Below are 12,681 nucleotides of genomic sequence, written 5' to 3'. Positions count from 1 at the left end.
GGGAGTGGCCACAATCCCTAATCCGGATTGGAGAGTACCTGCCATTTGCAAGATGGCGGGCGCTGAAGAGTGGGCTTCACCTCGCCTCCCCACCTGAGGGGTGGTGTTGGCAGAGGTGGGCACACCTTCTGGACTGTGTTAATTTTTCCCGCCAAAAAGGAGGGGAGTCAGGAAGGGGGCCTGCTCCTGATAGCAGGAGAGGCTGGGGGTCGCATTACAAAGGCAGCAAGGTCTTTAAAGCTCCCCTGCCACATTTGGCTTTTTCTGGCCTGGGGAGGAAGGTGTGACCACCTACGCCCAGGAAAGGCTTTGTTTCTGGGCTCAGGGAGCAAAGGCTCCCACCCTAGGGGTTCAGAAACATGTCTCGTGGTGGCAGGCTGGTGTGTACCAGTCAGAGAATGCATCAGAGGCTGGTCGTTTTTCTGAGGGCATCTCTAAGATACCCTCCGAGTGCATTCTTCATTAAATCCCACACTGGCATCAGTGTGGGTTTAATGTGCTGAGAAGTTTAATACTAAACTTCACAGTTTTCAGTAAAGCCATTAGGGTGCTGTGGAGTTCATAATGACAAACTCCCAGCACCATATACTCTTAAAGGTAGCAGGGCACTTACAATGTCTAAGAATGGACTTAGATTCTGTATGGGTACAGGGCTCATTAACCTGTACCCTCAACAACTGGTATAGTGCACCCAGCTAGAGGGGTGGCTGACCTACGCCAGGGCAGTGGGTTGTAGGCATGGCACACCGGGATGTGTGCCATGTTAATTTGTCACATTGTTCTGCACCAAAACACGCAGCCTGCAATAGCAGTGTATGTGTGTAAAGCTACAGGGCCTCTAAGGGTCGTACAATAAGTGCTGCGGCCCTTAGAGGCCTTCCCTGGCCAGAGTGCCCTTGGTACCCATGGTGCCTTTTACAAGTGACTGAGATGTGGCCAGAGAAGTGTCAATTGGGGGTACAAGGTACAGTTTTGGGAAAGAACACAAGCCCTGGGAACCTGATTGGCAGGGACCCAGGACACATGGAGTTAAAGTGCATCAGTAGTGTGCCAAAAAGTGGGGGGGTTACTACAACAGAAACCCAGCTTCCTACAGGGCTGCTCCCTAAATACTGTATTTAGGGGGCGTTTTAGGGGTCTTGAGGTCAGTAGCCAATGGGCTACTGACCTTAGGGTGACTACACCCCAGGGGTTCAGAAACATGTCTCGTGGTGGCAGGCTGGTGTGTACCAGTCAGGGAACCCACCAGAAGCTGGTCATTTTTCAGGGGGCATCTCTAAGATGCCCTCTGTGTGCATTTTTCATTAAATCCCACACTGGCATCAGTGTAGGTTTAATGTGCTGAGACATTTTATACCAAACTTCCCAGTTTTCAGTAAAGCCATTATGGTGCTGTGGAGTTCGTAATGACAAACTCCCAGCACCATATACTCTTAATAGCATTACTGCACTTATGATGTCTAACAATTGGTCTAGACACTGTGGGGGTACAGGGCTCATGCACCTGTCCCCTCACCACTGGTATAGTACACCCAGCTAGAGGGGTGGCTGACCTATGCTAGGGAAGTGGGTTGAAGGCATGGCACACAGGTATGTGTGCGATGTCGACTCTTCACTTTGTTCTGCACCAAAACACGGAGAGAGAGAGAGAGAGAGAGAGAGAGAGAGAGAGAGAGAGAGAGAGAGAGAGAGAGAGAGAGAGAGAGAGAGAGAGAGAGAGAGAGAGAGAGAGAGAGAGAGAGAGAGAGAGAGAGAGAGAGAGAGAGAGTGTGTGTGTGTGTGTGTGTGTGCGTACGTGTGTGTGTGTGTGTGTGTGTGTGTGTGTGTGTGTACACAAAGGTACAGGGCGTCTAAGGGTGGCACAATGAGTGCTGAAGTCCTTAGAGGCCTTCCCTGGTCACAGTTCCCTTGGTACCCATGGAACCTTTTACAAGGGACTGACATGTTGCCAGAGTCAAAGTGCATCAGCAGTCTGGCAAAAAGTGGGGGGGGGTTCCTGCAACAGAAACCCAGCTTCCTACAACACCCTAATTGGATCATTTTCCCATTGCTGTATAAGTCTCCACCAGAGGATTTCTAACTGTATCTCTTTGTCTATCTCACCTGAGAATCTAGTCTTATCTCTCTCTCTCTTGCCTCATCTAATCCAAGGTTCTCCTATTGTGCTTTACCTGTCCAGCTGTATTTCCCCTGGGATCTGCTAGCTTCTCTCACTCTGTCAAGCTCTTCTTGGATTCACATATTGATCATCTCCCACTGGGTGCCTTTCTCAGTGGGGTTATTTTGCTAGTAAATCAATCATTATTGTCTACTCTTGACACCACTCGCACCATAGCGTTCTCTTACCTTACAGTACCTGTTTATTTAGCTTCGTACCTTTTTTCCAATCTCTCCTCTGTATATTACAAGCTCTCTCCACTGCATTTCCGGTTTCTCTTCCTGCGTGTCCCACCCTTCCCTTACATCAACAGTAACTTTCATTTTCCTGTTTCTCTCAAAGTCTCCCTTTCTCTCTCTCTTTCTTCCCTTGGTATACGAGTTTCTTTCTCTTTTTCTGTTTATTCCGCGTGTGCCTCTTTCATGGGAGTTCCTATTTACATGAGCAGCACCACAGTTTGTTTTCTTCTTCGCCCTTTATTTTTGCTCCCACCCTATCCACCGTGTTTGTCTACTTCTAAACCATATCATAGGTACTTAAATTTTTTTTAATGTTGGTCCATATTTAATGATTCAAGGTTGTCTTCATTCTGTTTACCCTCCGGTTCTTCCTCAATCTCTCACTTGAGTTGCTGGTTATTTCTTCTTCCAAAGGAGTCTCCAACTTCCTGGCTTCACTGCTACTCCTCAATTCTTATTCCCATTGTGTGGCCTCTGTTTATCAGTTGAGATAATGTGGGCTTTTAGGGAACATGAAGTCTGCCTTATTCCTCCATCTCCAAACAAATCTTGCTGCCTCTTTGATGGTGGGTCTGAAGTACCAATGCATGTGAGCACTGCCTTATCGCTGCTAAGTGACTTGTGTTTGTCTGTGTCCAGTTCTACAGCCTATAAGGGGTGCACTGTCAGGCGTGAGGGAGCAAAAGTACCCATTGTCGACAGTGTTCACTCAATGCCACAATCTGTAACCTGCGTCTTATTTCCTAAGGATGAGCACACACACCCAGGGTGTGCCTTTGTGCGTGTGCTCCTCATTACAACCTGTACTCAGTACCTTATTTTCGTGCATTTCAAAACATATGCCTTGTGTGTGCGCTTTTGTGAGTCCATGCTAGACCCATACATGGATATGGTGTCTCATCTGCTTGGGAGAGCACATGTGCCACAACCACATGTCCTGTATGTGCGTAGTGAAAGTGTGCTCACTTGTACTGCCTGTCTGTAACATTGCCTTATCTACTGCTGGTTAATGCATGTGCCCGGTTTGCCCGTGTGAGTATGTACTCCATGCTCAGCTCCAAGTGGTACATTAAATGCAGCAGGTAAGCACCTACCCTGTGTGTGGATTTGTGAGTGGTTTCACTGTTTTAGTCTGCGAGTGTGCACTTGTTTCTTATAAAGAAGACATGCTATATGTGTGCCTCCGTGAGTGTGTGTTCAAAGCTGCAGTGATTAAGCAGCGCATTGTCTAGTGAAGACGTACAACTTATGTGTGCCTCCAGGAGTGTGTGTTCAATGCTGCAGTCAATAAGCAGTGCCTTGTCTAGTAAGGACACACACCTTGTGAGTGCATCCATGAGTGTGTGTTCACTGCAGTGATGGGTAAACAGTGCCTTGTCTAGTGATGACATAAACTTTGTGTGTGCCTCCGTGAGCATGTGCTCACTGCCGTGATGGGTAAGCAGTGCCTTATCCAGTTAGGAAATACACCTTGTGTGTGTGGTCACTGCTGTGATGGGTAAGCAGTGCCTTGTCTAGTGAGGACATACAACTTGTGTGCGCCTCAGTGCTTGTCTGGTCACTGCTGTGATTGGTAAGCAGTGCCTTGTCTGGAGAGGACACACACTTTACGTGTGCCTCAATGAATGTGTGTTCAATGCTGCAGTCAATAAGCAGTGCATTTTCTAGTGAAGATGCACACTTTGGGTGTGCCTCTGTGAGTGAGCGTTCAACTCTGAAGTCAATAAGCAGTGCCTTGTCTAATGAGGACACACACCACATGTGTGCCTCCGTGAGTGTGTGGTCTCTCCTGTGATCGGTAAGCAGTGCCTTATCTAATGAGGACACACACCTCATGTGTGCCTCCGTGAGTGTGTGGTCTCTCCTGTGATCGGTAAGCAGTGCCTTATCTAATGAGGACACACACCTCATGAGTGCCTCCGTGAGTGTGTGGTCACTGCTGTGATCAGTAAGCACTGTCTTGTCTAATGAGGACACACACCTCATGAGTGCCTCCGTGAGTGTGTGGTCACTGCTGTGATCAGTAAGCACTGTCTTGTCTAATGAGGACTCACACCTCATGAGTGCCTCCGTGAGTGTGTGGTCACTGCTGTGATCGGTAAGCAGTGCCTTATCTAATGAGGACACACACCTCATGAGTGCCTCCGTGAGTATGTGGTCACTGCTGTGATCGGTAAGCACTGTCTTGTCTAATGAGGACACACACCTCATGAGTGCCTCCGTGAGTGTGTGGTCACTGCTGTGATCAGTAAGCACTGTCTTGTCTAATGAGGACACACACCTCATGAGTGCCTCCGTGAGTGTGTGGTCACTGCTGTGATCGGTAAGCAGTGCCTTATCTAATGAGGACACACACCTCATGAGTGCCTCCGTGAGTGTGTGGTCACTGCTGTGATCGGTAAGCAGTGCCTTATCTAATGAGGACACACACCTCATGAGTGCCTCCGTGAGTGTGTGGTCACTGCTGTGATCAGTAAGCACTGTCTTGTCTAATGAGGACACACACCTCATGAGTGCCTCCGTGAGTGTGTGGTCACTGCTGTGATCGGTAAGCAGTGCCTTATCTAATGAGGACACACACCTCATGAGTGCCTCCGTGAGTGTGTGGTCACTGCTGTGATCGGTAAGCAGTGCCTTATCTAATGAGGACACACACCTCATGAGTGCCTCCGTGAGTGTGTGGTCACTGCTGTGATCGGTAAGCAGGCCCTTGTCTAGTGAGCACGTGTCCCACATGCATTAAGCCATCACTCTCACATCAAGGCTAAAGCCCGGCTTGCTTACTTGGGGAACTAGTGACACAGTCTCTTCTCTCAGACTCAGTGTTGTCCAGAGGGTGGAGCAGTTGTGTTCCTTTCATACTCAACGAAAAGACAGTACTGGCAATTAGAGGGCCTGTTAAAGAAAGAAATCACAAATTAATAATTCTACAAGAGCGCAATATACAGTATATTTTTTGTAAAATATATATATATTTTTTTTCAAGAACAAAAGAAACACAGTTAGGCGCATGTGCACCGATAACCACGAACAGTCAATGGGAGCATACAGTAATGCACACTTTGTTGCGGACATGTTGTAGAGCAACAAAACATTGTAAAAAAACAATGGAAGATATGCAAGGTAGGGCACGACACCCCCCAAGTCATATGTACCAATCTGGTTGTGAGGCCAGAGCTGTCATCTGTAGACCCCAACCCATACACCTCCATACAACTCCCCCATATCTTATGGAATTTACGAGGGCAACCCCTACTGATGTAGGTGAGCTTCTAGGCTGCCATATATAGGTTCCTTCCCCGCCTCCATTTGTGGATGACTGGTACTTCTGGCGACCCCCATAAACTAGCCACCTCTCTCTTGGCTAAAACCAGACTCAGGGCACTAAAAAGAAGCTTGAAGTGTCGGAGATCGACATCATTTGGGATTCCCAATAAAATGTATTTTGGGTCAAGCCAAAGAGCAACTTCCGATATATCAGAGAGTACTTGAATAATCCCCGTCCAGTAAACCTGTATAAGTGGGCAGTCCCAGACTGTGTGCATGAATGATCCTACGGCCTCTGTCCATCATAAACATGTTGGGGTAGCAGGACTCCCATAGTATGCAACCTGCACTGGTTATAATATACTCTGTGCAGTATTTTAAACTGTATCAATCGCAAACACAATGTAATGGCTACCTCTCTGGGATACATTAACGCCGCTTCCCAGATGACGTCCTCACATTACCCCACATCCATCACCTTCGGAGTTGACTCAGCACATTCAGCATATTATTATTAAGGGTCTAATGTGTAAGGGAGATTGCTCCCGTTGCAGAGATTCTGCTCAGGAACAGAACTATGTCGGGACCATATAACATCACTATGTAGGAACTTAGTCACCATACCACATCAGTACCAATGGGCCCAAATCCAGACTAGCTCATAGTGCCTCACTTGCTCTCCTAATCCTTCCAGAGGAAAAAGTCATTTGGCACCCCAGAACACAACACTCTAGACCCTCGGAGGTCCCCACCTTTGTTTCTCCCACTCATACGTATCCACAATAAACAGAAAAGAGGGACGAGGAAAAGCTTACAATTTTATTGAAAGTTATCATGCTCTATGTTGCAATAGTTGTGCTGCAATTAGTAGACACATGCAAGTAAAAATGTCCAATAAGCAAACTATACAAAATAAAAAGCTCCGTCATAAAAGCCCTGTCACAATGAAAGACAGTTCTGCCTAAGCCGACCCTCATTACAGAAAAACTATATACATATAGGTAGTTGTTCTACATCTCAAGCCGCAGAGCTCTTTCATTTAACAGGGCCTTTGCTCTACGAGAAGTTATCCTCTCTGGTCTCAACACGGCCAGACCTGGGTTATATGAGAACAGTAGCTTGTTCAAAACAGTACCTGCCTTGTCTATTATGTCTGTGCGTTAGTGCCCGACCAAAAAGAAAATAGAGCACAGTGTTTTTCGACCTGTGTGAGAAATGTTGCACCTGGGACCCAGGGAAGAATAAAATAACAATACATGTGCAGCCCAGTCCCAACTAAACGTGTAGCACAAAAACAAATGTGTTCTTCTGCAACATGTGCAAGGCAGAAGCAGCCTGCTCTTGCATTTAGGCTAACATATAAGGGAGAAATGCAGTGAGCCTATGGGAAATACATGACACCCTCCCTTTGGTCAGGGCAGTGACACGACTGCTGATGAAATAATATGAAAACATATATAATATAAGTGATTTCGAAGCAGCGCTAATAAGCATAAAACATTTCAAATTTGAAATAACAGGCAATGGAACTTTAGGATGACAATTTAGAAAAACGCGCCAAATTAATGTGGTGTGGTGGAATCTATGATGTCATTTGAAAATTCGAAGGCTAATGAATCCAGAACAAATTTAGTCACAGCAGATAATGATTGCCCAGCCTAGTTTATGAGATCCAGAGAACAAACATGACCTTCAGGCCCAGCTGATGCTGAAAAAGTTGCCGGATAACCTGCATCCCTGTTAGGATAACCAGAATTTCGGGATACATGTGCCGGTGCACACATCTCCTGTGGAAGGAGGGGCTCATAGCTTGATAATGGAGAAGCCATAGGCCCAAGGGACAGTTCTGATGGGTTGCTAAGCGACTCATCAGCAGGGTAAAGTCTATAGGAGCCGGCGTCTGCAAAGCCAAGCAAATGTCTAGTGCCCATTCGAAGGGGCACCAGATGAAGTGGAACACAGGTTGCAAGCAGGCAAACCAGACTGGTCAGAATGACAGTGACCCCAATTCCTGAAGTAGTAATATTCCCAAGAGCCAGAGCATGCCCTCACGACACACCTGGAGCAATGGTAGTACTCGCGGGCTTGCAAACGGAACATTACAAAAGAGCAAAATAGAACCAGATTGCCACAAATGAGGAAAAACAGCAGTGGGAATCCACCAAAAAAACTGGAGAAGAGTGAATGAATAAAAGCTGGCATTACTCCAAAGAGTGTTTGGAACAAGCTAACTAAGCCCAAGGCCATCTTTTGGAAAACGTTTGCAAGGCCGGCAGTATCCGATGCATTAAAAATACGATGAATCAGTTTACCAAAATATGTTGGGAGGTTCATGTTTAAGAAGGACTGTATCTCACTGCATGTCCTTGCCACCTGCAAATCAAAAGTCTCACGAGCTGATGTGAGAGCTACTTCTTTTTGAAACAATAATGCTTTGAGTCTGCTAAAATCTGCCTTCAAAGCTGGTAAGGAGAGCTACAATGACCTATCAATAGCTCCCTGCATGGGGGAAACAAGACATTTGTTGCAACAGGTGCCACGACCAGACAGGTTTCTGAGCCCTAGGGTCGAGAGCCTGCTGCTCTCTGGGGCCTTGGTACAAAGAACCGGCCGGCACCAGAGTGTGATAGTGTGATTGTAACATGGAATAAAGAACCTACCTGTACCAGAGTGTGAGGGTAACATGGAATAAAGAACCTACCTGTACCAGAGTGTGAGGGTAACATGGAATAAAGAACCTACATTTACCAGAGTGTGATTGTAACATGGAATAAATAACCTACCTTTACCAGAGTGTGATTGTAGCATGGAATAAAGAACCGACCTATCCCAGAGTGTGATTGTAACATGGAATAAAGAACCTACCTGTACCAGAGTGTGATTGTAACATGGAATAAAGAACCGACCTATCCCAGAGTGTGATTGTAACATGGAATAAAGAATCTACCTATACCAGAGTGTGATTGTAACATGGAATAAAGAACCGACCTATTCCAGAGTGTGGTTGTAACATGGAATAAAGAACCGACCTATCCCAGAGTGTGATTGTAACATGGAATAAAGAATCTACCTGTGCCAGAGTGTGATTGTAGCATGGAATAAAGAACTGACCTATACCAGAGTGTGATTGTAACATGGAATAAAGAATCTACCTGTGCCAGAGTGTGATTGTAACATGGAATAAAGAATCTACCTGTGCCAAAGTGTGATTGGAACTTGGAGCAAAGAACCGACCTGTATCAGAGTGTGATTGTAACATGGAATAAAGAACCGACCTGTACCAGACTGTGCTTGTGATATGGAATAAAGAACCGACCTGTACTAGAGTGTGAATATAACATGGGATAAAGAACCGACCTGTACTAGAGTGTGATTATAATATGGAATTAAGAACCGACCTGTACCAGAGTGTGCTTGTAACGTGGAACAAAGAACCGACCTGTACCAGAGTGCGATTGGAACATGGAATAAAGAACCGACCTGTACCAGAGTGTGGTTGTAACATGGAATAAAGAACCGACCTGTACCAGAGTGTGATTGTAACATGGAATAAAGAACCGACCTATACCAGAGTGTGATTGTAGCATGGAATAAAGAACCTACCTGTACCAGAGTGTGATTGTAACATGGAATAAAGAACCGACCTATACCAGAGTGCGATTGGAACATGGAATAAAGAATCTACCTGTGCCAGAGTGTGATTGTAGCATGGAATAAAGAACTGACCTATACCAGAGTGCGATTGGAACATGGAATAAAGAACCGACCTGTACTAGAGTGTGATTGTAACATGGAATAAATAACCTACCTTTACCAGAGTGTGATTGTAACATGGAATAAAGAACCAACCTGTAACAGAGTATTATTATAATATGGAATAAAGAACCGACCTGTAACAGATTGCCTCCAGAATCTTGTGTGAAGACTTTGCTCTCCGGCTACTAAATGATGTCCTCCCCTCTCCATGAGAAACAATATGATACTTGCTCACACTTTAGAAGACACAACGTGAGAGATGGTTCTCCCACCACATGAAAGACAATGTGAGACATGTCCTGCCCCTATAGAAGAAACACTGTGAAGGACGTCCTTCCGCGCCTCAGGAGAGATGTGAGAGCTGGGGTCACCCTTCAGGAGAGACGTTATGATACATCCACAGATACAGACTTTTGGGCAGTTCCTTTCTGTCAATGGCTACTATGGTTGAGCTTACTTTAGGCATTTGATGACAAGGCTATTAATCTATGTTGGTTCTAGCCCATGGAATTTCACGGATGTAAACGGTTTAAAAAAGTTTTCCACACATATACACTGGTTGAATGGCATTATTGCCTTGGTTTTAGTTATTCATCCCAAATAGGACATTCAAGTGTAAATGAAAGCAAAACAGGCCTCCACAGCATCTTGATGCATGCTTGCGTCGCAGATGGCTGCTGATTGCAGACATGTATGGGCATGCACCATAACATGCTGGGAGCCATACAAATAAAGTCTGCTAACCTCTCACAAATAACACAGAAGCAACTGACTGTAACTGGTGTCTGGGGCAAAAGCCACCCTCACAGAGACCCCGGATTGTTTCTCGTTATGTCGATGGACAGGTCACTCTATACAGGGCCCACTCAATGTGACTCCAGGCTCTAGGCACTGCCAACTCATATGGTACATTAAGTGGAACCCGTCCTTTGGGAGAGGAGGGAAAAGGAGAGATATTACATCTTACTGGGTCCACAGAGTGTCACTCCTGCTCCCGGGAAGAGAGGCCTCCTCACAGGGTCTACCGCGTGTTACTCTTTGCCCTGTGGGCGTGGCTCCCTTACAGTGCCAACTGAGTGTGATGTCCTCCTCCGGGGGCTCTCACAGAGGACCCATTAAATATGCCTCATATTCTGAAAGTACACTCAATGTGATTCTTCCTTTTGTAATAGAGGAGATCCCACAAATGGTTCACTGAGTAGGACTTAACCCTCTGGGGGTGTGGGGAACCAAAGAGGCCTTCTTACTGGGTCCACCGAGTAGGACTCATCCTCCAGAGGAGAAAGGTGGTTTTAAAAAGACCTCCTAAGGGGCGTGGCCAAGATGGCAGTCGAGTAGGACGCATGTACTCGCCGCTCCGTCCTGTCGTCTGCATAGCGCTGACCTGCGGGACCCGATACACGTCCACGGCCCTCCCTGGAGTCCGGACATCACCCATTCATAGTTGTGCGCTCCTGGATGTGACAGAGACCCGAAACGGCAGCATCGAAGGCCTGACAGCGCCGCCTCGATCGAGACCGCGGGCCGCACAGTGCAGCGCAGCGCGGCGGCGGGGCTCATCTCAGGGTGCTTGCGGCGCTGGAGGCCTAGCGAGACTGGAGCCGCGCGGTGCCGCTTACAGCAGAGCGGCCATTTGACTGAAGGAGGCGACACAGGCTTCGGCAGATTTGAGGACTTATTAGCAGCGGTGGTGGGCCGCTGCCGGACCCCGAGCTATGATAACCGGTGCGGCTGCCTGCGCCATCTCGGGCCCTGGCCTCTCCACTGGGGGTCGGTCGAGCTCTGCGCAGCCGCGGCTGAGGGTGATGGGGACCGGAGCCGGCCCACACATGTAGTGAGGCCCAGCGGACCGGGCGGATTGTGCTCCAGCGGCATGTGAGGCCCAGCGGACCGGGCGGATTGTGTTCCAGCGGCATGTGAGGCCCAGCGGACCGGGTAGGTTGTGCTCCAGCGGCATGTGAGGCCCAGCGGACCGGGCGGATTGTGCTCCAGCGGCATGTGAGGCCCAGCGGACCGGGCGGATTGTGCTCCAGCGGCATGTGAGGCCCAGCGGACCGGGCAGATTGTGCTCCAGCGGCATGTGAGGCCCAGCGGACCGGGCGTTTTGTGCTCCAGCAGCATGTGAGGCCCAGCGGACCGGGCGTATTGTGCTCCAGCAGCATGTGAGGCCCAGCGGACCGGGCGATTGTGTTCCAGCGGCATGTGAGGCCCAGCGGACCGGGCGGATTGTGCTCCAGCGGCATGTGAGGCCCAGCGGACCGGGCGGATTGTGCTCCAGCGGCATGTGAGGCCCAGCTGACCGGGCGGATTGTGCTCCAGCGGCATGTGAGGCCCAGCGGACCGGGCGGATTGTGCTCCAGTGGCAATGAGGCCCAGCGGACCGGGCGGATTGTGCTCCAGCGGCATGTGAGGCCCAGCGGACCGGGCGGATTGTGCTCCAGCGGCATGTGAGGCCCAGCGGACCGGGCGGATTGTGCTCTAGCGGCATGTGAGGCCCAGCACACCGGGCGGATTGTGCTCCAGCGGCATGTGAGGCCCAGCGGACCGGGCGGATTGTGCTCTAGCGGCATGTGAGGCCCAGCAGACCGGGCGGATTGTGCTCCAGCGGCATGTGAGGCCCAGCGGACCGGGCGGATTGTGCTCCAGCGGCATGTGAGGCCCAGCGGACCGGGCGGATTGTGCTCCAGCGGCATGTGAGGCCCAGCGGACCGGGCGGATTGTGCTCCAGCGGCATGTGAGGCCCAGCGGACCGGGCGGATTGTGCTCCAGCGGCATGTGAGGCCCAGCGGACCGGGCGGATTGTGCTCCAGCGGCATGTGAGGCCCAGCGGACCGGGCGGATTGTGCTCCAGCGGCATGTGAGGCCCAGCGGACCGGGCGGATTGTGCTCCAGCGGCATGTGAGGCCCAGCGGACCGGGCGGATTGTGCTCCAGCGGCATGTGAGGCCCAGCGGACCGGGCGGATTGTGCTCCAGCGGCATGTGAGGCCCAGCGGACCGGGCGGATTGTGCTCCAGCGGCATGTGAGGCCCAGCGGACCGGGCGGATTGTGCTCCAGCGGCATGTGAGGCCCAGCGGACCGGGCGGATTGTGCTCCAGCGGCATGTGAGGCCAAGCGGACCGGGCGGATTGTGTTCCAGCGGCATGTGAGGCCCAGCGGACCGGGCGGATTGTGCTCCAGCGGCATGCGAGGCCCAGAGGACCGGGCGGATTGTGCTCCAGCGGCATGTGGGCCCAGCGGACCGGGCGATTGTGCTCCAGCG

The 12,681-nt window shown here is 49.6% G+C and overlaps 1 protein-coding gene across 9 annotated transcripts in view; it reads right to left on the bottom strand.

Annotated features, from left to right (window-relative positions):
* Positions 1-12,681, bottom strand: part of LOC146839127 (uncharacterized) — a 239,364-nt gene that overhangs the window by 205,730 nt on the left and 20,953 nt on the right. For all 9 annotated transcript variants that reach the window (XM_085603141.1, XM_085603135.1, XM_085603140.1 and 6 more), the window contains one exon: positions 5,182-5,292. In XM_085603141.1, coding sequence (XP_085459267.1) covers positions 5,182-5,292 — 111 coding nt within the window. The remainder of the gene's footprint in view (positions 1-5,181; positions 5,293-12,681) is intronic.

Source organism: Triturus cristatus, chromosome 4_2, assembly GCF_964204655.1.
Source record: "Triturus cristatus chromosome 4_2, aTriCri1.1, whole genome shotgun sequence".
NCBI lineage: Eukaryota > Metazoa > Chordata > Amphibia > Caudata > Salamandridae > Triturus > Triturus cristatus.
The sequence above is the reverse complement of the archived record's forward strand: the minus strand, read 5'-3'. Positions and strand labels throughout refer to the sequence as shown.